Source organism: Engystomops pustulosus, chromosome 5 (genome assembly GCF_040894005.1).
Source record: "Engystomops pustulosus chromosome 5, aEngPut4.maternal, whole genome shotgun sequence".
Lineage (NCBI taxonomy): Eukaryota > Metazoa > Chordata > Amphibia > Anura > Leptodactylidae > Engystomops > Engystomops pustulosus.
Genome location: NC_092415.1, coordinates 25,608,602 through 25,633,356, shown reverse-complemented (window position 1 = coordinate 25,633,356; position 24,755 = coordinate 25,608,602). Strand labels below are relative to the sequence as shown.

The 24,755-nt window shown below is 44.0% G+C and overlaps 1 protein-coding gene and 1 long non-coding RNA gene across 3 annotated transcripts in view; one reads left to right on the top strand and one right to left on the bottom strand.

The window, feature by feature from the left end:
* Nucleotides 1-15,623, top strand: part of FZD6 (frizzled class receptor 6) — a 32,842-nt gene extending 17,219 nt beyond the window's left edge. For both annotated transcript variants that reach the window (XM_072151402.1, XM_072151403.1), the window contains exons 3-7: nt 5,976-6,172; nt 6,841-7,843; nt 9,006-9,154; nt 14,078-14,503; nt 14,954-15,623. In XM_072151402.1, the coding sequence (XP_072007503.1) occupies nt 5,976-6,172; nt 6,841-7,843; nt 9,006-9,154; nt 14,078-14,503; nt 14,954-15,092 (1,914 nt within the window). In that variant the 3' untranslated portion in view covers nt 15,093-15,623. The remainder of the gene's footprint in view (nt 1-5,975; nt 6,173-6,840; nt 7,844-9,005; nt 9,155-14,077; nt 14,504-14,953) is intronic.
* Nucleotides 1,970-23,875, bottom strand: LOC140132513 (uncharacterized). Its single transcript, XR_011855667.1, has 4 exons — nt 23,789-23,875; nt 22,942-23,058; nt 20,855-20,972; nt 1,970-2,113 (listed from the first exon to the last, which is right to left on the bottom strand). It is a non-coding gene; the product is annotated as an uncharacterized lncRNA (long non-coding RNA).
* Nucleotides 23,876-24,755: the final 880 nt, after the last annotated feature.

Below are 24,755 nucleotides of genomic sequence, written 5' to 3'. Positions count from 1 at the left end.
CTTGTGCCAAGTTAGGAATCTGTGTATATATTATGTATATTATTTTTATATAATTATATAATTGTTGCTTATTGGGAAGAAATAAGGGAATCTTTTTGTTGATTCGGATTGGGTTTTGCATTTTCTGGCACTGAAGTCAATTTTGAATTTGCTGCATACAAATCTTTCCAAATGGCAACTTGCTACTATCCCAGAGTTTAGCTTGGTGACGGAAAGTGTTAAAAAAAATTTTTTTTAAACATTCTCTCTATGAAAAATTGTGTTTTTTTTAGAGGGGGTTATATCCAAATTTAAAGAACAATTGGAGCAACATGGCTTCAATTTAGATTCAAACCGAATAATTTGAAAAATGTGAAGATTCTATAAATGGAATCTTGGATGATTCGCTCATCTCTAGAAATGAGCATGCCCGACCTTTTAGGTTCTGCGTAACCCGGACATACCTGGCCAATCACAGCCATGCCTAGTTGCTAGGGGCGGGAGTCTGCCTGATTAGTAGTTCATCAAGCAACATGTCCGAGTTACACAGAACCGTCAAATGCAGGACGCCAAAACTAAAGGTCAGGTCCGGTCATCTCTACTACTACTACTGGCTGTTACTAGCGACTACTTCCTGTCCGCTACAGCCAAGTAGAGTCAAATACAGGCGGTCCCCAACTTAAGGACACCCGACTTACAGACAACCCATAGTTACAGACAGACCCCTCTGACCTCTGGTGAAGCTCTCTGGATGTTACTATAGTCCCAGACTGCAATAATCAGCTGTAAGGTGTCTGTAATGAAGCTTTATTGATAATCCTTGGTCCCATTACAGCAAAAAATGTTTAAACTCCAATTGTCACTGGGTCAAATTTTTTATTTTTTTTTGTCTGGATCTACAATTATAAAATATACAGTTTCGACTTACATACAAATTCAACTTAAGAACAAACCTCCGGGCCCTATCTTGTATGTAACCCTGGGACTGCATGTATTTGGTATATAGTGTTGTCCCACATGACAGATCTTGCAGAAACAAAATATTGGGCATGTTGAACTACCCCCAACTACCCAATCTAGTTGTTTTTGGCTGGAATCCGTTGTAGACTCAGGTTTCTGGAAGAGTCTTCTTACGCATGCTCAGCCGCCATGTTCTTAGTAGTTACCATATATACTTGAGTATAAGCCTAGTTTTTCAGCACAAAAAGTGTTTGCTGTTAACCCAAGCTCGGCTTATACTCGAGTAAAAAAAATTAGGTTTTACTGGGTTTTTGTAGTAAAATTAGGGGTCTCGGATTATACTTGGGTCGGCTTATACTCGAGTATATATGGTATTTCCTGGAAGTTTTAGAAGGGACCTGGAAGTAGACCATGAACAAGGGGGGGGTCGCAAGGAAGGGATCTACTTTATCCCGTTTTTTTTACATAAATATTTTTTTTGGGGGGGGGGGGCATAGATACATCTTGAGTTACCTCCATATACCTAAGATGAGCATGAACATAATCTGCTTTACCTGTATCGTAATATTTGAAGGATTTACAGACCATATCCGACATCAGTTTTCTTTTTTTTTTTTATGGTTTTTCTATGTCTGGGGGGTGTTTTTGCGTTTTTATTTTTAATATTTTGGCTTCCTCCTGCGCTGTTCTTTACACACACGAGTTCTGATGCTGATGTGACCTGGTAATCATTATTCATACTGAGTGGAAACTAATAAATTATATTTCCTGTCATGTCTCCGTTTACTTCTCTGAGAACACAGGAAAAAATAAAATGGTGATATGCCCCGGGAACACGTTTGGCGCCAGGTGTGCAGCAGATGTCATCCTCTTCTATAGGAGGAAAAAATTCGGGAACACCCACCTACTGCCTTTATGATAATACATATTAATGTACATCTCCAGGCGCCTTTTTATTACGACTCATTTACCCAGTAGATTTACGTCGGTAGTAATTTTTTTTTTTTTTTTTTTTTTTTTGTCCGCTCACTTTTCTTCTATATAGTTCCTGTTATCTTGACTGTGTTATGACTTCCATGGCAATTACTGTAGCTCTCCATCCACGGTCTCTCCATTAGACGTGTGCTAACCTGTTGCAGTGACGGCTCACGAGTTTGAAACTTGTCATAGGAGTCTGTGATGAAATAGAAATATCACGTAGTTCGCTACTACATCTAGTAGTAGGATTTTTAATTATCAGTGTTTTTCATCTATTTGTTTCTATTTGTTCTCTTGCAAAAATTTACAAAAATTGGCGACTTCCCTGAGAACAAAGAGGACACATTGGTAACGCCCTTTTGTCAATTTATTTGTGCATTCCCAAAAAGAATGAGCAGAATGTATCATACACTGGCACATCATGCGTATGACCCACAACCCGCCCCACCAGCACCCACTGGATCAATGCGGAGGATGCACCTGGCTCAGTTCTACACCAGCTTCAACCTGGCACAGAACTGCAGTACAGCCTGTGCCTTTACCTGGTGCAGGCTTCAGCCACTGCATGGCCTGCGCTGCCCCTTCCCGCCCAAAGGGTGAAGAGGGCGAAGTACCGCATATACTCTAGTATAAGCCGACCCGAGTATAAGCCGAGACCCCTAATTTCAACACAAAAAACTGGGAAAACCTATTGACTCGAGTATAAGCCGAGGGTGGGAAATGCATTGGTTACAGCCTCCCAGTATATAGTCTGCCAGCCCCTGTAGCATACAGCCTGCCCAACCCCTGTAGCATGCAGCCTGCCCAGCCCCTGTAGTAGGAAAAAAAATAACACTGTACTCATCTTTCCGACGTCCCCCATAGGTCCTCTTCTGTCTCAGACAGAAGAGGACCTATGGGTGATGTCAGAAAGGTGAGTTTTGTCTTTGCTTTTAGTTGACTCGAGTATAAGCCGAGTTAGGGTTTTTGAGCACAAATTTTGTGCTGAAAAACTAGGCTTATACTCGAGTATATAAGGTAAGTGCAATTCCCATCTCTGTGCCTGAAATTGTGACAAAATTATAGCTTGTATGAGTATGATAAATCCCCCACCCCCCATAGAGTCCTAAGAAAAAAAGGATTCAAAATTGTTATTGAATAAAGCATTAAAGAACAACTGTAAAGTATAAGAATTTTTACCTACCTCTGCACTAAGATAAAATAAGCAATTTACACCCATTAGCTACCTGCCAGTCTGTCTGCTAGCAGGGGTTTTACCTAGTCCCTCTGCCTACCTTTGTTTTGTTGCCATGGGAATCCGTAACTAGATGCAGGAGAAAAGAGGAGGCTGGAGAATATCAGTCCTGGTAATTGCTGGCGACATGTAAAAAAAAAAAAAACTCCTGGACCTTAAGTGATGTCACAAGCATGTGACTGATCACATGCTTCAGGTCATCCAATTACAAGGAGGAAGTCTATGTACGTTTCTCTATGAATAGTATGTAGCAGAGCTGCTTGTGTTTGAAAGTTTGAATGTTTTAGAAATGTGTATGCATAAAAGTTTGAATGCACAAATACAGCCAGAGAGGTGTCAGATTCTGCACACACAGCACAGTGTATATATACAGTGAAACCTCTTTGCAGAGGAAAGGGGGGGTCAGCATATGGGGGGCACCTTCCATAGAGTGTAAAGGTAAAAAAATTGAAAGTGATTGAATATAAAACCGTCTTTTAGGAAAGGTTCCTCTCAGAGAGGAGAGGTTTCACTATATATGGTGTAGATTTATCATACTCCTAGTGTAGTTTTGCGTAAAAACAGGTTTTTTGAAATTACACAGGCACGGGTGTGAACGCCCCATGCCCACCCACTCTGCCGGCCACACCCATCAACTCCCACATGTCGTTGAGGTGGAGTAGATGCTGTAAGAATTTGCGATTCTTTCACTGCTTCTACGCCACAAAACCACATGTTCATCTTTTTATTCTTGTTTGGGTTTTATGGAGTAGGTGGCCATGTTTTAATATATCTTTTTTCTTTGTGGTGTAGTAGATTACTGTATGAAGCAGAGCTCCAGTGCTCTATGCTGTCAGTTCTGTGTCTTTCCTGCCTCGCTCTGCACTAGATCTCTGTACAAACAGTAACACTGATTCTGTGTCCTGATTGGATGAGCAACATGTGCATGTTCACGTGAATGCCCTCACTGCTCTGGCCTCACTGCCTTTAGCTGATTTCACAACCAGGAAGTCCCGCCCTCTTTAGGAAAAGCTGAGAGGATTTTACAGAGAGCCTCATATATCTAAAAATAGGAAGAAGCCAGAAGCATGAAATGGCTATCGTTGGAATTGTTGTCACTCACTCTCCAGCTGTGCTAAAGTTACTGAACAGTTATGCTGTAAAGGAAATTTACCTCCAGGATGAAGGATAGTAAACCAAGCACACTGACATACTGGTGTGTGTGACCCCTCTGGCAGGATCTCCTCTTCTTTCAGCTTCTAATGCCCTGGTTTTTGCAAAAAATGAGCTTGAGGGGCTCCAGGCTTCATAGCTGTTAATTGAACCAGACTCATTTGCAAAATTTTTTGTTAAAACAAGGACATAAGGAGCTAAAAGTAGAGTGGATCCTGCCAGAGGACTGCCACATCAGTATGTCAGTGTGCTTGGTTTACAATCCTTCATCCTGGTGGTAGATGTCCTTTAACATGATAACTATTATATTCCCTTGCTTCCTTTTGAATATGTTTACATTGAATTGTAAACTTTGGGTTACAATTCACATCTAATTTTTTTATATACTCAGTCTAGAGGCCTGGAATGCTCCTGATTTATACGTTTAATCCATAGACAAATACTGGCAGACACAGACATGCGAAAGTCTGTCTGACCATTATAGTATAGTATACTGTGAACAATGCAACATAGAAAGATGCAACTAGATATCCTTACTGTAAGAGCATAAAGCGGGATACATCCGAACACTCAGTACATGTTGGGAATCCTTCCGATGTATCCTTACGTGATGTGAGTCTAGCCTTAGAATGCTGCTAAATTCCGTTTTGCTAGCAGTAGCTTACTGAGGTGTAGGGTCACATAGAAGTCTATTGAGAAGGGAGGGGGCTGGAGTGATTTACAGCAGTTAGGTCTCCATCCAAAAGCATGGCGAGGAATGGAAGGTACAGATACAGGCTGAAAAGAAAAAAAACTGCCACAAAATAAAAATTGCAGTGTTCCTCTTAATATACACAGTGGAATATTGCTCTCATCAACGTTTTTTTTGCTTTTTAAACGTTTCAGTGCACTTCAGGGGTGTAAGTAGGGGAGGCTGGGCCCCATAGCAGACTTCTGCATAGGATCCCCTTAAAAAAATCTATATACATATTTACAGCATATACACATACATACCATATACACACATACAGCAAATACACATATACACCCGTACAAACAGTACCATATACAGACATGCACCATATATGCACACACGTATAGCATATAGACATCACACATATAGCATTTACAAACAGCAGAATCACATACACCCACACATACATACATACATACATACATACATACATACATACATACATATACAGCATTCAGACATCACATCACACATACAACATATACATATCACATTTTACACATACATACATTTATACACTCATACACCCATATGTATATACTCGGTGTCAGGTGGTCTTCTTACCACGGGGCCCTGTAGCTGCTGACCACATGCAGGAAGTAGAGATGAGAGATTCTTATTCCTTCCATCCTGCTGTCCCATCCACTGCCATTTCTTATCTGAGCTGCCAGATGACTTGTGTACTGTCCATGATGTGCAGTGTTATATACATATATTTATTATGCAGCACATTGAAAAGAATAATATTATAATATCCTCCATTCATTTTGGGTGGCCGGGCCCCCTTGACACTGCGGGCCTCAAAGCAGCTGCTATGACTGCTACCTCTATGGTTACGCCCCTGGTGCACTAAACAGTTAACCCCATCCCACACTATGTAATTACAGAAATGACCTGTAGACCTTCTCTAATAACACCTCTACTCTTCTATCTCTACAGCCCTTTTTCCCGCTCATGAATCTCCAGTGTTCTCCGGAAGTAAGCAAGTTTTTGTGCATGGCATTCGTTCCAGAATGCTCCGAGCCCAAACACATTTTCCTGCCCTGCAGAGAGATGTGTGAGACTGTATACTCCGACTGTAAGAATCTAATCGAAACGTTTGACATTGCTTGGCCTCCGGAGCTCGAATGTGACAGGTGAGTGGTGGTCTACAAAAATGAGATGGGTTTTCATAGGGGATTGTATAGAACTAAGAAGATATTTTGTTTTCTTCTTGAAACTGTACCTATCCATGGGCTGCGGCTGGTATTTCAGTAAATGGGACCATTTAGAAGCTATAGGCACATGAATGGGGACTATTCTTCATGTCAGCCGCAGCATGTTCGAGGTTGTCCTCCTCAGAATAGGCCATCAAAGTCAGATCAGTTGTGTGCCTACACCTGACCCCTACCTCGATCAGCTGTTCGACCCCTTAACAACATAGAGCACAAAGCTATAGCTAGTTCGGCTATATATGTCCTAGTTGCACATACCCCCTGTAGATAGCGTATGTATAGACTTCATGAAAGTGACACACTTCAAAAGTTTATATGTTCTGAACGGTGGCACCTAGAAACGCAGTTCTGGTGTCATAGTATCTTTTAAATGTCTTGGTGTCACGGTTCGGCATTTAAAGTTTGGCCCCCCACCCTTCACTGTCGGGTGAAGACAGAATGTAGCTGACAGTTTGCAAAAATACATGCACCCTCAGCATCTGTAGCTGAGCTTGGGAAAGGATGACAGATGCTGTACATATTTTTAACATATTTTGGTAAAGGTTTCTTCAATTTTACTACTTATTACTTGCATCTTCTCTCTTCCTCAGGCTGGAAGACTGTAGTGCACCAAAGACGCCAGAGAAGGAACAGAGCACAAATATGCCATCAGACAAAATCCAAAAAGACTATGGCTTCTGGTGCCCGCGACACCTAAAAACCTTCCAAGTAACGGGCTACAAGTTTCTGGGTGTCAACCACTGTGCACCGCCTTGCCCTAACATGTACTTTAAAAAAGAAGACTTGGACTTTGCCAAAAACTTCATTGGCATTATATCCATCATATGTCTTTGTGCCACGCTCTTCACGTTCCTTACGTTTCTGATCGATGTGAAGAGGTTCCGGTACCCCGAGAGGCCGATCATCTTCTACTCCGTCTGTTACAGCATTGTATCGGTCATATACTTCATAGGGTTTGCTATAGGAAACTCTGTTGCATGCAATGAAGCACACAAAGACTATGCAGACGAAGACACCGTCGTCCTTGGGTCCCAGAATAAAGCCTGCACAGTGATCTTCATGCTCCTGTATTTCTGCACTATGGCCGGCACCATATGGTGGGTCATGCTCACCATAACGTGGTATTTGGCAGCAGGACAGAAATGGAGCTGTGAAGCCATCGAGCAGAAGTCCATGTGGTTTCACACAGTGGCTTGGGGTATTCCTGGGATCCTCACGGTTGTACTTCTGGCCTTGAACAAGGTGGAAGGAGACAATATAAGTGGCGTCTGTTTTGTGGGACTCTACGACCAAAACGTGTCCACGTACTTTGTGCTCTTACCTCTCTGTTTTAGCGTCTTCATTGGACTTTCTCTACTTCTCGCTGGAATTATATCTTTAAACAATGTACGGCAAGTGATTCAACACGACGAGAGGAACCAGGAGAAGCTGAAAAAGTTTATGATCCGTATTGGCGTCTTCAGTGGCACCTACCTCGTTCCCCTGGGAATATTACTGTGCTGTTATGTCTATGAACTCTTATCGAGATCTTCTTGGGAAATGACTTGGGTAGCCGATCATTGCCAGGAATATCATATTCCTTGCCCGTACCAGGTAGGTTTTTTTTGTTTTTTTTATCCTGAATCTTTTTGAGATTTTTATTTTTTCCCCAACAGTGAAATATTTTAGATGGCATTAAAGTGGTGGCATCACTAGAGGTCTGGTAAGGTTTAACTTTGGTTGGAGCCTTCCTGATTGACCATAGCTCATCTTGTCAATGTTCTGCCTTGGGCCAGGTTCTCCAACGATGTAGACTCTCTCGTCGCCTTTACCAACCCCAACTCTTTACCTCCGTCATTCCATTGATTCTGGTAATTTCGGAATATTCTCTCCAGCATTCCAGGGTTATAAATGTCATTAGTTTTGTCTCTCTTTTGTCTTTGATTGGTGTTCCCGACTTGGAGAAGACCTTCTGGATCAACTAATCTGGCAGTAGATACCCAATAAGTATAATTTCAGAATAGTCTCCGTACCCAATATACAAATTATGCTCTTCATTGTCAAATGGTTGGTCCAGCACCGCAGAAGGATCCACCCATCTGACAGTAGAGAGCTCACATTAATGACACTGATAATTCGGGAATGGTGGGAGCCAGAAAGAAACTTGCAACTGCATGAGAATATAAAGATGTGGGGGTTAGTGGAGGTGGTGAAAGGTCCTCTAGAAGATCAGTGCTGGTCTGACCATTGAGATCTTCACCAGTCCTGAAAATGAAGAGACCTCAGCAATGATTTTACAATGTGCCCTCTTCAAAGATCTCGCTTCAAAACAACATTGATGACCATCAACTGCAGAGCTTTTATTTCCCAATATCCGACCCACCACCACCAATCTAAAGTTATAGCATATCCTTTCATGATATGGAGCACTTGCCTACAACATCTGGTTAGCCATAGTGTGAAACTTAAAGGGGTTGTCCAGAACAGGAAAAACATGGCTGTGTCCTTCTAGTAGGTAAATTGAAGCATACTGACAACTGTGTGTTACTATTCGGAGGCGGGCCCTTGCATAGTGTGACCAATCGGTTCTGCTGCTGTGTAAAGGGACACACCCACAACTGTTAACGCCCACTTGTTAACTTACAACTATGCCTGTGAGAGATAACTAAACCCTCTTTCGAAAAAAAATTAATAAGATATCGATAAGACGTTCAAGACCTAGATTAAGACTATGATTTGTTATCCATGTGTAACTATTTGTCTCTTCTTCCTGTAGCCAAAGAATTTGTCCAGACCAGACCTGGGCTTATTTCTAACCAAATACGTCATGACTCTTATTGTGGGGATCTCGGCTATTTTCTGGGTCGGAAGCAAGAAAACCTGCTCGGAGTGGGCCAACTTTTTTCACCGGAACAAAAAACAGGAGTAAGATCTGATTTTCTAATTTGTTGTAAATTATTATTATTATTATTATTATTATTATTATTATTATTACGTTTTATTTTCACTTAATAGCAGAAATATATGGAATAAAGACACCAGACATATCAGGATATTAGCTTCATGTACTGATACAATACAGGCAGTCCCTGGGTTACGTACAAGATAGGTTTGTTCTTAAGTTGAATTTGTATGTAAGTCGGAACTATATATTTTATAATTGTAAATCCAGCCAAATTTTTTTTGGTCTCTGTGACAATTGGATTTTAAAAATGTTGGGTTGTCATAAGAACCAGGATTAACAATAAAGTTTCATTACAGACACCTGTGATAACTGTTACAGCTGATTATTATAGTCTAGGGCTAAAGTACAGTAACTTACCAACATCCAGAGAGCCGTTTGTAACTAGGGGTCGTCTCTAAGTCGGGTCTTCTTAAGCAGGGAACCGCCTGTACTCAATCTCATATAGTCACCCTATTCCTGGCCGCTTCTAATGCAGCCAATGGATTGTTTGTTGCATTTTACCAAAATTTTACCCTAACAATTGATTTACAAAGAAGGGGTGTCGATAAGGACAAGGGTTCAACCCTTTAACTTTTTTGGAAATTTAGTTTTGTTGATTGATCTGCCACCAACAAATCTTGTTTTTTGCCTGAATTTTTGAAAAATTGAGAAATCCAAAACTGCTGTAAAAATTTTGGCATAACCCCCCGAAATGTGAATACACCACAATCGGGCTACACTGTCTTTTTTTTGGAAGGACTGAGTGGGTTGAATAATATTAAGCCGCTGCTATTTTGTTAACACTTTTTTATAGTGGATGTTGGTCGGTTTCATCTCGGCCACATCAAAGCTGGAGACGTATTTACAGGCAGATAAGACAAATATTATTTAGGCGTCTGCCGAGAACATTCTTGTTGATAAAAGTCTTAAGTAGAATTTCAAATCAAGATAAGGACATGGTGATCCGAATATAATGGTCGTTAGTGTCGCCGCCTGAAGGGCGTTGTCCCATAAAACTAAATGCAGCTGCCATCGTGGTCAGCCATGATTGTCACTAGTCTGTTTGCCCATTTATCTACATAAGAAATCTCCTCAAAAGTCAGATGATTGTTTTCTGTCTCAAATGAGTCGGACTGAGAGTTTGGAGGTTTAGCATCACTTCAGACACTCCTCCATTGGGCTCTATAGCACCAGGAACAGCACTTCTGGGGTCATTTTAAAGAGGAGAATCTTAGCTGAAGATGTTGGTTCTTTTGGGCTATGAAACCAGAGGTACAAACAATTAAATACTTAGTCAGGAATTGGATTCCCAACTTTGTCTTTAACAGCCTGTATTTCTGGCTTTAAGAGGAAATGAGAAATTTCTATGTGCGTTTTTTTTTTTTATCCAAGTCCAGATAGGTAGTAAGAAAAACTGCTCACCTCTTTTGGTTGTACTATTAGGCACAATTCCAAATAGACTTGTGATTGGTATATCAAAGGTCTGTTCGCCTCTCCAAGACCCAATCACTATAGTAGGGGGCGGGGCAAATACGTTTTCCATGGGACCACATGAGAAAGTGGGTTGGTTTTTAGAGGGCCAGACTAATATACTGAGTTATACTCAATACCTAATTCCACCTCCATTATAGCCCTTTTTTATAGTGCCCCCTTTTATAATGTACCCTCTCCTTATGCCCCTCCCATTATGCCCCAGTATATAGTGCCACCTCTACTTATGCCCCTTCCATAGTGTCCCCATATACAGTGCCCCCTTTTTATACGAACAATATGTGTAAAGAACACATTGCAGATGTTTCCATACATCTGCATTGTGTTCTTCACACATATTGTTCTTCACATACTATTGTGAAGAACACCATTCTGCACACGTGTCTTCCGATAAGTTAGCAGATGTACGGAACAGTTCTGTTGTTCACTGTGTTCTTCACTTAAAGGGGTTATCCGGGTTTAATTCTTTTTTTTATGGCCGGGCTGGGGAGGGCTATTTAAACATAATAAACATGTACTTACCTCCTCCGGTGCTGCCGATTTCCCACGCCGCGGCCCGTCTTCTCCGTGCGCCGGTTTCATTACACCGGCGCACAGGGAGCTTCCGGCCAGCCGGATGCTCCCATGCGCACCATCTCCCAGCGCTTACAATGCTGAGAGATAGGGACGGATGGGAGGAGCCGTCCACAACGCGGACCGGAAGCTCCCTGTGCGCGGCTTCCGTGCCCCTGTTTGTTTACAGGGGCACGGATCGAAGTGACCGCGGCGCGGGACATCGGCAGCGCCGGAGGAGGTAAGTCTATGTTTAACTATCCCTCCCCAGCCCGGCCATAAAAAAAAATTTAAACCCGGATAAACCCTTTAAATGATCCTGTGTTCACTGTTTTCATTGTATTCTTCACTGTTCTTCACTGTGTTTTCTTAAGTAAATGCTCGAGCAGGTCCGAGCAACGAGCCGTTTCAAGTACTCTTAATACGCGAACGAGCATCAAGCTCAGACGAGTATACTCGCTCATCTCTAGTAATTCTCGATAGGAGTCTCCCATCTTGCCCAAATCCTAAGGATGACCATCATTTATCCTATATGTATGGACACATTAGAGGATCCCTTCTTTACATGGAGGCATATAAAGTACCCGTCTTGAATCCTTGTGACTTCTATTTCCTGATATTTGACCACGGCTCAGGAAATGACCTAATTCCTGATGTTGTGGTCTACACGACACAAGGCCACCTTGTTCTTCAGAACCTTCTTGGCTGGTCATCTCCTGGACCTCCAGGATTGCTCTGCAGACTTGTACCTCTGTGGTTAATCCCTGTCTGTCAGTCTTGAATGAGGTTTACTATAAAGGACAGCTAGTGTTTCCTTTCCTCTGTGGTATGTATATTCCAGTGAATGTCAGCAGGGGACATGTCCGCCTAGAGCAGGAATTACCAACCTCATGTAGTAATGTGCACCCGCTCTGTCTAATCAGCACATATTTGGCTTTTCTCTGACATTTCTCCATGTTCGGCTGAAACTTAATCCGTTTACCTGGAGGTTGTGGTAGGATTCTTACATGACATGTCCTCGCTTTTTGTTTTCAGACTCTTATGTTTATAAAGTCCTGAGAAGTTTTTAAGTCTCGTAGATACTAAAGCTCGCATAATAGTCAGAGAAACTTCAAGGTTTATTATGACGGGACTTTCGTCAGGGTTTTTTTTATATAGTCCTAAAATTTTGGCAAATATTTTCTAAATTTGTATTTTTATAGTCAATATAAAATCTTAAGCAGGAGGTTAAAGGGAACAAAGGATTGGGCATGTTGTAATAAAACTTGCCTGATCTTGGTCTGGCTGACTTTAATGGACATCTCCCACCAAGATGAAGGATTGTAAACCAAGCACACTGACATACTGGTAGGGTCCACTTTTCTTTTAGCTTATTATGCCCTTGTTTTTACAAAAAAAGAGGCTTTAAAATTTTTGCAAATAAGCTTGAGGGGCTCCGGGTCATTTTCATGATTTTTAAAATCTTTTTCTGTAAAAACAAGGGCATAAGAAGGAAAGTAAGAGCGGGTCCTGGCAGAGGGGGCACACGCCAGTATGTCAGTGTTTCTGGTTTGCAATCCTTCATCCTGGTGGGAGATGTCCTTAGATCAAATATCCATGGGGCCCCTTAACTAAGGCACTGACTTTTCCTAATTTAAAGGGATGGTTTGGGTTAATACATTTTTTTGGTTTGAGTCCTTGCTTCCAGTCCACCTTAGTGCCTTCCATCGCTGCTGTCCTCTGTTTGTTAACAGAGGCTCAGTGGTGACGCCATGTTAACTGTGAACTTCCACTACAGCCCATGGCTGCGGCCTGTATTAGGTTGTAGCAGGAACAGACTGTCGGCCTGGCGTCACTACCGATCCTGTTTTTACTAACCGAGGCAGTCCATGACCGGAGGGGCGCCTGTCACTGGAGGTAAGGACTGAGGCAAATATAATTATATTTAGGCCACCTGGGGCCACTAGTGAAATATTTCCCATCCCGGTTAAACTCTTTAAAGTCCTGAAACTTAAACCCCCATGACTTACAACTTTATTACCAAATCTACTTGTGCCCACAGGATATCCGGGATCAGTATTTAATCTAGCTGGTTCCATTTCTGGTCATGTATCTCCATCTGCTCTCATAGACAGTGAATGGAGCAGTAGTAGGCATGCTCGTCCTGCCGCTTCACCCTACAGTGAGAATTTGACCCCCGTGTTTTTGTGACCGGTGGGGGTCCCAACAGTTGGACCCTCAGTGATCAGCTAGCTATCCTGTAGGTGATAACCTAAATGCTTGGGACAATCTCTTTTAACAATGTAACATCTTTGAAGTAATAATTTCCACGTGGTAAATGAACCCTTTGTCCCCAAGCCACAGGGGGTTCCCTTTTTTAAATTTAAAACCACAATGTCTTAGAATTTTTTTTTTTTTTCAATTGGTACAATCTCACGTCTGAGCAATTTCTTTTGTCCTAAATATTTTAATATTTAATATTTTTACCTGTGTCTTTGCCTCCTTTAAGAGCTTCAGCGATTCCCTGATCTCCCCATGCTGCCCTCTGCATATACACAACTTCCTGTTTCTCACTGCTCCAGTCTGTCCTAATGGCGTCACCCACTGTGTCTCTCTCTCTCTCACAGTCCATCTCACTGACAGACACAGGGAGAGGGGGGAGCAGGATAAGTCATAATCACCTGCTGCAGTCCCTACTATTTATCAGTTCACATGTAACAAAGATCCACAGAGAGCTTACAGACAGCACTAAAGGAAGCATCAGGGATGATGAATGAATTGATGAACATTCAGGGATTATTATTAAGGCACATGGGCAATGTATGTGAAAGAGTGGTTAACCCTTTTAAGCAAGTTGTAATGTGACTTTTTCTCTGTTTTAGCCCGGTGGCTGAGAGCAGAAGAGTCCTGCAGGAGTCCTGTGAATACTTCATCAAACACAACTCTCAACCAAAGCAAAAGAAACATCATAGATCAAGTTCTCACAAACTGAAGGTTTTATCCAAGTCTATGGGTACAAGTACCACAGCTAAGGCAAACCATGGGACGTCCGCCATCACCAGCCATGATTTCCTGGACAAAGAGACGCCAGTGGACCTTCAGAGTACAAGGGGACAGTCCCCGAATGGAGACCAAGAGTCAGGAAGTCGCATCTCAAAAGCCAGAACAGACGTTCCGGGAGAAGTTACTATGCAGACGCTTCTAGATAATTCGGAGGTTACCACCCCACCGGTGGAGCAGAATAATTACCCCAGCATAGGCAAGGGAAACGGCACAGCGGGGAACATGCCAAAAAAGATTGAGGGCAGGTAAGAAATGTAACACGTCTTGTGTACTGACTGGTATCGTGGTTACGATGTAGAGGCTGGAGGTGGAGTGTGACTTCGGATGCCTCCTATCTTGGGTACTTTAGTCCCATCATTCCAGTGTCATCATAAAGAAGAGAATTTCATTATTCAAACTGCATCAGGCCTCTGAATCTCGGAGCTACGGAATCGGAGATGCAGTTAGGGGTGGCCCCTCCTCCCTCCATAGAAAACACCGGCACACGGCCGCACACTCGCCGAAAGATAGAGCATGCTCTGTCTTTTTGCGGTGTGCGGCCCGGATCGGTGCCACACATGTATCCCCGGCATGCCGCTATTGCCGTCTATGGGGACGGTCGCATGTAGGGCCCCACAGACGGCAGTGTGAATGAGCCCTTAGTTAAAGACGTAGATTGGCAACAATTAATATCTTTACTATGTCTTTCCTCCTAGTTTGCTTATTGAAAACCACTTGAGTGACCCGGCTCTGTATCCAGACGGTGGACCTCCGCCTTCTGCCTCAAGTCCAACCAGTGTACCCGCAGCCTTAGCGACCCACAAAGAATTTGGGAACAGCACAGAGACGGCATGAGAAATCTGACTTAAATGGACTATGGTCGGGTTGTATGAAATGTTGAATGGACGCTCAACGGAGACATTTCATGAAGATAATTTTTGCACTTATTATACATTGTAAAGCATTTAATGTATACGGGACGTCTCGTAACAAGGGAGAACGCCAATGTAAACACCGGCTGTAAAGGAACGCAGCCATGACACAGGTGACTGCCGATTTGTCCTACAAGATGATCGCGCCTTGTCGTTTTTTGTATTCTGTTACACTTTTGAATATATTTGTGTATATATAGATTCCAATATACATCTGACAAATATCAAATTCGGCTAACTCATTATACAGGGCAATAAAGTGTATATACTGTAGGTAGGTTGCTGGTTAGCTCGGAGATGCTTCTGTATTAGTCACAACACTGATCATGATCATTACTGGACCCAGGCTTCCTGCCACTGTCTACTGGTTTTGTTGCATCCTACTGGTCATTTTGGTAAGTTTTACACTGGAAATTATTTAAGAACAGAAAAATAAATGGCTAATTTTCTTAAATTTTTATATACGTTATCTTTTTTAAATGGGTATGGAATGTGCGGCCAGTGGTTGGTCATCGTATGTTGGCTCCCACATGAGAGATATCTCCTGAACCCCATGCACCATCAACTTGGTGGAAACCACATTTGTAGTACATGGGGAGAGCTGCGGACAGACTTGACATTTCCTGAGAAGAAATAGATTGGGCTGTCAGATCACAACTCACCTGTTCTTCATCCCTAACAATGGCATCAATTGAGTTGGAGGGGGGGGGGGTTGAAAGACTACAAAATCAGCAGATTGGGGCACCCAAGGACTGGTGCATCCTTTCTTGTTTAGTTTCACCACCCAGAACACCTAAGAGCCACCACAATTGTTAAAGGGACTTTGTCACCACATTTTTCACAAATACAGCCAGTGACAGTTTCCCATAGAGCCCTATTAACTAAATGACAGCCTTCTTTTAGCTAAAGGTTGTTTGTTTCCCTCACATCACCAAAAAATCTACTTTGTTATCTTACCTGGCATCAGCAATGAGTTGGAGGGGGAGTGTCCTGCTCGGCTGAGTCCAGCAACTTCTCCCCATGTCACTGTTCAGCACTTCATGTCATGTGAAGATGGTGATGCCTTCTAAGGTCCTTTAGCCCCTAACTTTTGCAAAATCTACCCCATGTATTTATCTGATCACATGAAATCAAATCAAAATTCATGTTACACAATTTCATGCGATCAGATACATACATGGGGTAGATTTGGCAAATGTTACTGATTAAAGGACCTTAGATGACATCACGCTAGCCATATGACATTAAGTACAGAATGATGTAACCGAGATTGCTCTCAATATTCCAGCAAGGCATTATGTAAAACACTTGACACAGAATTTCCTAAACAGAGCTGTATACTGTATGTCTGTAGTTGAATATATGCAGATGGCCCCTAAGTACTAGTTCCACATGGCAGCATGTGTGTAGCAGTGAGGTCTGTCAACAAGGAACAAGGCAGGGCGGTGCAGGGAACACTGCGTATGCAGGACTCCATTAAAATCATTGAACTCTCATCAGGTGAGTTGCATTAGTTTACAAACTGATTTTTTTGTAACATTGCAGCCATGGAAAGGAGAAGTCCATTGCTTTTAAATTTACTTTTTTATGAAGTATTTATTTCGGATGGGTTCATTTGAATGGCGGGTTTCCTTTGGCTCAATAATGGTGGTAGCTATAATGTCAATGGACCACAGCATAAGGGCTCTTTCACATTTGGAGTTTTTGTTCTCAGTCTTAGGCGGCAGCACACGTGGCGTTTGGAACCCATTTTGGGGCAGTTTTTAAGCAGTCCGTTTTTTGAAAACGCATTTGTTTTGTGACCGTTTTAGTCCGTTTTATGATTATCCTCATTAAGATAATTGGAAAAAACTGTCAAAAACGCATGCGTTTTCAAAAAAATAACTATACCAGCCCAGTGGTCTTACTAGAATGTCAGGGCGGTTTGGGAAACTACACCACCCACATCTCCCAAATATAAGATTACCACAGTCGTGGTGCCTGGATCTATGAGTAAGTGTCCCTGTTAGGTCCAGCGCATGCGCAATAAACCGGGTTGGGTAATACCGGCTTCATTAAAGCAATGTCAAGACGGCTTTTAACTCCTCTATAGGCAAGTACAAAGATCTGTGGGTGGTTTAGTGTCCCACATCACCCTGATGGATTCCTTTTATGGCTCCTCAAAGTATATTTGCTTTTACGAAGTGGCTTCTGCGTTAGCTTTTTCCAAATAACGCTGCAGATACGGATAAGACTAGAAGCCAGACTTGATGGAAACGGCACAACCCAAACATTGAGAGCACAAGTATTTATCCGGGATGATTGCTGGGAGCGCTGCTGATAACGCGGCTTTTGTTCCTGTAATGTCTGATAACCTTTTAGTATTGGGTGCGGCCACCCCTCTTTTATACAGTTAGTTCATAGGGAGGCACTAGATCAGGGGTCAGGAACCTTTTTGGCTGAGAGAGCCATGAACGCCACATATTTTAAAATGTTATTCTGTAAGAGCCGTACAATATGCACATGCCCCCAAGTAGATAGGTAGTCCAGTGTCACGGGTGCTCCTGCGATCTATGTGCTCCTATCCTTGGTGTTGCCCCTTTCTGAGCTCACTCACCTCTCCACGTTACTGCTCCCGTCCGCACTGGCCAGCGCGTGTGTTTGGCACTCACAGATTTTAAGGGCCAGGGCGCTGCTGGTGCCATTGGTGCTACCCACTTCCCGGGTTCCTATAAAGACCGGCGGCTCCCAGCATTCCCCATCAGGTCATAGTGCTTCATGCCTATGAGGAAACTTTCCACAGTGTTTCCTTCCCAAGTGTTGACCTCCCATTGTGACCCCGGTCCTGTTCCTGATTCTGCTCCTTCACTGCCAGCCCTGACCTCTTGCTACGTCCCCGACCTCGCATCATTGCTGCCTGCCTTGACCGTCTGCCTGTTCCTGACCACGAGATTGCCTAGTGAAACTGTACCTTGACTTTGGCTGCCAACGTGGACAAGACCATCATGCTTTGCGGCGGGCTCTGGTGAAGACCGGGGGCCACTTAAATTCCTGTCTCAGGTGTCTGCTTACATCATCATCCACGGTGGTCCAGGGGATTCACTACTCCAAATCCTGACATCCACCACATTCCTCCCAGTAGAGGTAGTGCCAGCACATGACTCCAAGTAGATAGGTAGCCACAGCACATGCCCCCAGTAGATAGGTAGCCACAGCACATGCCCCCCAGTAGATAGGTAGCCACAGCACATGCCCCCCAGTAGATAGGTAGCCACAGCACATGCCCCCCAGTAGATAGGTAGCTACAGCACATACTCCCAGTAAATAGGTAGCCACAGCACATGCCCCCCAGTAGATAGGTAGCTACAGCACATACTCCCAGTATATAGGTAGCTACAGCACATGCACCCCAGTAGATAGGTAGCTACAGCACATACTCCCAGTATATAGGTAGCTACAGCACATGCACCCCAGTAGATAGGTAGCTACAGCACATGCCTCCCAGTAGATAGGTAGCCACAGCACATACTCCCAGTAGATAGGTAGCCACAGCACATGCCCCCCAGTAGATAGGTAGCTACAGCACATTCCTCCCAGTAAATAGGTAGCTACAGCACATGCCCCCCAGTAGATAGGTAGCCACAGCACATTCCTCCCAGTAGATAGGTAGCTACAGCACATGCCCCCCAGTAGATAGGTAGCTACAGCACATACTCCCAGTATATAGGTAGCCACAGCACATGCCCCCCAGTAGATAGGTAGCCACAGCACATACTCCCAGTATATAGGTAGCCACAGCACATGTCCCCCAGTAGATAGGTAGCTACAGCACATGCCTCCCAGTAGATAGGTAGCCACAGCACATACTCCCAGTAGATAGGTAGCCACAGCACATGCCCCCCAGTAGATAGGTAGCCACAGCACATACCCCCAGTAGATAGGTAGCCACAGCACATGCCCCCCAGTAGATAGCTAGACACAGCACGTGCCTCCCAGTAGATAGGTAGCTACAGCACATGCCTCCCAGTAGATAGGTAGCCACAGCACATACTCCCAGTAGATAGGTAGCCACAGCACATGCCTCCCAGTAGATAGGTAGCTACAGCACATACTCCCAGTATATAGGTAGCTACAGCACATGCACCCCAGTAGATAGGTAGCTACAGCACATACTCCCAGTATATAGGTAGCTACAGCACATGCACCCCAGTAGATAGGTAGCTACAGCACATGCCTCCCAGTAGATAGGTAGCCACAGCACATACTCCCAGTAGATAGGTAGCCACAGCACATTCCTCCCAGTAAATAGGTAGCTACAGCACATGCCCCCCAGTAGATAGGTAGCCACAGCACATTCCTCCCAGTAGATAGGTAGCTACAGCACATGCCCCCCAGTAGATAGGTAGCTACAGCACATACTCCCAGTATATAGGTAGCCACAGCACATGCCCCCCAGTAGATAGGTAGCCACAGCACATACTCCCAGTATATAGGTAGCCACAGCACATGTCCCTCAGTAGATAGGTAGCTACAGCACATGCCTCCCAGTAGATAGGTAGCCACAGCACATACTCCCAGTAGATAGGTAGCCACAGCACATGCCCCCCAGTAGATAGGTAGCCACAGCACATACCCCCAGTAGATAGGTAGCCACAGCACATGCCCCCCAGTAGATAGCTAGACACAGCACGTGCCTCCCAGTAGATAGGTAGTTACAGCAAAAAAATAAAAGAATATTCAGTTACCAGGGTTCCATGCAGCCAGCTCCTCATCGCTCCCATGCTCTTCTCTGTGACCCAGGGTTAGACGTTGGCAGCAATGGCTTCTGAGTCGTACAAAGGACGTAGGCAGCGGTAACATCGCTGGATGTGTCCAGTGATCAGTCTAAGACACACAGCAGCCATCACTATTGATTAAAGATAAATTCATTTATTTATTGAGAGCCAGGTGCAGCCAACAAAAGAGCCATATCTGGCTCCCGAGCCATAGGTTCCCTACCCCTGCACTAGATGATACTGTGGCATAGTAGGAGTCCACTATTCAGGCAAACGTTTCCTTACCCATAGTAAGAACTCGTGTTTAAAGAGATACACACCTACAAATTATTACGTATTGCTTGTAAAACGTCATCAAGGTTAAAGAAGCCTGGCAGAGAATTAGTCCATCAGGTTTTAATGGAAGCATTGGGCAATATGGTGGCTCAGTCTTTACAGCCTTGCAGCGCTGGGGACCTGTGTTCAAGTCCCAGGGTCAACATCTGCAAAGAGTGCTCTCCGTGTTTGGCCAGTGGTGTAACTATCAAAGGTAGGGCCTCATAGAGGATTTCCGAATGGGGCCCCGCTCACCCCTTAAAAAATATACATACAGTATATACACACATACATACCCATGCATCATATACATAGACATACAGCATATACACATACATACATATAGCATATTCACACCAAATACCCCAGATGTCGGGGCCCCCTGACACTGTAGGCCCCATAGCAGCTGCTATGGCTGCTACCCCTGTAGTTACGCCCCTGATCATGGCCAATGTTAAAAGTGCAAAAAAAAGTCAGGGCAGTGCTGGGGGCGCCAGATTCATGAATAAAGGGCATCACAATACCTGAATTTGGCACCCCTTGCACACTACACAGGCGGCTTTTCTAATTGGTTTTGATTTTCTATTTGTCATCGTTTGGGCCTTTACTCACTCACCCCACCCGCCAGCCTCTGTCTTTGTCCGCTCTTTGTCATTGGGAATCCGTGGCTTGCAACATGTGGCACAGGCTAAGGGATCTTAGTAAGGGGTGAGTATTGCAATCCACGGCATGCACTAATTAAAGAGACATAATTGGAAAAAGTGTTATTAAAATAAATATATAGATATATATTACACAGCCTCTTAGAGAAGACCTCTGCACAAGAAAGGGTTGATCTACACATAGGGGGCAGCTATCATGGATAATATAATGAAAAAAAATCTGTAGATCTCTGTATACAAGCAGTAACTGATTCTTTGACCTGATTGGCTGGCCTGATTAAAAAAAAGATAAATCTGTAATTGAAAAATTCTTTTAGGGAGGGGGTCCTCTTAGAGAGGTGGTCTTCTGGAATGGTTTAACTGTGTATATAAATTGCCATGTGTTCATCTTTTTATTCCTATGTAGGTGTTTTATACCAGTGATTTTCAACCTGTGTGCCAGGGCACACTAGTGTGCCGCGACACATGGTTGAGTGTGCCGCGGGAAAAGTTCCCCGAACTATGGTGCCCCTGTGTAGCGCCCCCGTTTTTCGGCCCCCATACTTACCTACAAGCCCCGCGTCGGTGATCCGCCCATCTTGTGTAGCTCCTGCACCGCGCAGCCCAAGTCACGTGACCAGAGGCGCGCGGTGCAGGAGCTACAGAAGGTGGGCGGATCGCCATTAGGAGTGAAGGTACGCGGAAGAAGACATCAAGGGTAAGTATATAAGGTTACTAGTTGTATAGGGAAGGCAGCTAGGGTCTTTTTTTATTAGTAAAGGGAGGCTGGGGCTTTTTATTAGTAAAGGGGGGCCTCTAGGGCCTTTTAATTAGTAAAGGGGGGCCTCTAGGGCCTTTTAATTAGTAAAGGGGGGCCTCTATGGCCTTTTAATTAGTAAAGGGGGGCCTCTATGGCCTTTTAATTAGTAAAGGGGGGCCTCTAGGGCCTTTTAACTAGTAAAGGGGGGGCCTCTAGGGCCTTTTAACTAGTAAAGGGGGGGCCTCTAGGGCCTTTTAATTAGTAACGGGGGGCTTCTAGGGCCTTTTAATTAGTAAAGGGGGGGGTCTCTAGGGCCTTTTAATTAGTAAAGGGGGGCCTCTAGGGCCTTTTAATTAGTAAAGGGGGGCCTCTAGGGCCTTTTAATTAGTAAAGAGAGGCCTCTAGGGCCTTTTAATTAGTAAAGGGAGGCCGCTAGGGGCTCTTAATTAGTAAAGGGGGGCCGCTAGAGGTTTTTATTAGTAAAGGGAGGGCGCTAGGGGTTTTTTATTAGTAAAGGGAGGCCTTTTATGACTGTTTTAGTGTCATTTTGTGCTATTTTGGTTGGTGGTGTGCCCCAGGATTTTCTAAGTATAAAAAGTGTGCCGCGGCTCAAAAAAGGTTGAAAATCACTGTTTTATACTATAGTTGGACATGGTTTAATATTTCTTTTCCTTAGTGGTGTAGTAGATTACTGTATGATCATTTCTGTGACCTGATTGGCTGGCCCAATTGTGCTGGTTCATGTGAATGCCTTCTGTACTCTGGCCTCACTGCCCTTAGCCGATATCAGAACCAGGAAGTCCCGCCCACTTAAGGAAAATCTTAGAGGATTTTACAGATGGCCTCATATACCTTTTAGCCCTATATCTCAGGATAGGCAGAAGCCAGGTGCATGATGTAGGTATCGTTGGAATTGTTGTCAAAGAGTCTCTCTAGCTGTGCTAAAACTATTTTTTGTCAGTAACTTTACAGTTACGCTTCAAAGGGGTTATCCAACCTAGTGGTGTGAAGGGGATCTAACCTGCAATTCCTCAAATCGGGCACTTCACAGTGGAAAAATCCACCTACTTAACTCTCCCACCCAACAGTTAGCTGCAGTGTTGGCTGTCAGACCCCAACTTATTAGATATCAACCCCTTTTGGCACAGTGTTGGGAAGCGTTTATGGAGAGGGCTCACGGGCCGGCCCCCTCCATACAGTGTATGTATATTGCAACAATTTGGTACCAATCACGTGTCTTAACCATTTGAATGCCTTTAAGTGGCAAAGTGCACCGCCATCTTGGATTCCATCATCACTCACCACAAGGTCATTGAGGGCGTTGATCAGTTGCCAGAGTCAGATGCTTACAGATCACTAGCCATGCCATGTACTGGTAGAAGGGATCAGACTTCTGAGGTTTAAAGTACTCTTGGGGGTCTAAAAATAGTAAAAAAAAAATGTAAAAAAAAAAAACAATGAAAATGGGAATATTTTAGGAAACGGGAGACTGTTTTAGTTTCTGAATTGTTAATGCCACCACGTGAGTTTACTACAAACGGGCCCATTGAGGCTCTGCCTCCCAGCCGACCCTGAATCTAGGGATAGGGTATAAATGATAGAATGGAAAACCCCTTTAAGACAGCCTAAGCTAAGTCTTGCCCAGCAAACTGCACCTTAAATGATCGTAGCCCAAAGCCTTATGCATAAGATAGGGATATTTTTTTTTCTAATTTTATGCAACCCATTTAATTAATAAATTGTGTAGTTTGGCTCTGCCGGTTTTTGTGGAACCAGGTCTTCTCCCTGCTTTATCCTCAATATTAATTCTGGTGGTGGGGGGAGCCAAAAATGAGTGGCTAGGGCAGGGAACGGGAGTCCAACCCCAACTGATCAGTATCCATTGGGACTTAGCAATACTTATAGACCTTGATGCATAGCAGAAATGTATAGGGTTAGGACGGTCGCTGTATTATGGTAAAACCCCATGATGAAATGTTTGTAAGTGACCTGCCCCAGCCGGTATGCAGGAGGAGGCCATTACACATGGGGCGTCAATCATGGAGTGATTTATTGTCGCAGGGCATGAAAGGAGAATAGCAAGCCCTGGGTAACAGTGACAGCTATGAATGTGCCACGGGGAGCGTTGTTTTCCTGTACACATAGTTACGTGATACGGCGGCTGTATTGTCAGGACACCACTTGGCTTCTTTCATCCTGCTCCTTGCAGAGAGCACACAAACCTGTTCCTCCATTGTTCACCAATGAATGTGGGAGCAAAGCCACACAATGACATCATAATGGCCGCTAAGAAGGTAAACACTGGCACAAGGGGAGGGTGGGGGATTTTCAGAAACAACTTCACGCATGGAGTAAGAGGAGAAGAATTTATAAATCATTAGTGAAGCTGCTGTAAACCATGTGCAACACCCTCGCCGATGCAATGGCGAGGGAGGGTTTGCGAATACGTCCCAACTGCATGTAATCACATTACACTACATGGTCCTGATAGGACATAGGGGTATTGCAGTGGTGAATCCTGCCTGGCAAGGCAGAAGTTAAGTATTTTGTATGATGTAAGATTCTGTCATCCAATGATCTGTGTTACATCCTGTCCTTTGTAAGCTGAGATGTGATTGGAGGAGCAGCCACCACCTGACCAAAGGGAAGTTACAAAACCCCTGGCCAGGAATGTTCTAGAGCTCTTTCAGAGAGATTCCAGTGTAGGAGAATCCTAGAGATCAGTGAGTGAGTGAGAAATCTCTGTCTCGCCCATACCAGAGCAGGAAGAGCCTAGCCCCTGCCTCTGAAGAGTGGAGTCTAAGACTAGAGTTAGTATAGTGAGGAAAAGGGGTATCATCTTACCTTTAAAGGTGATACCTGAAGCCCTACAGGACAAGCTGAAGCTTCCTACCAGGACACAGCTGCCTTCCCAGCCTGCCCTCTACATCCAGGCTGGTGAACCATCTCCTGAGGCTCCCTCCAACTTACATCTCAGCGCTCCATCTACCTGTTAAAGGCACGTTGCTGCAGTTCCTGCCGGTTCAAATAAAGAACTGTAAGTTGTTTTCTTCAACTTCTGTCTCCGTCTGGTCCCTGCTAATACGGCTGCCTTCATCACCGGCACCCTGTCCATC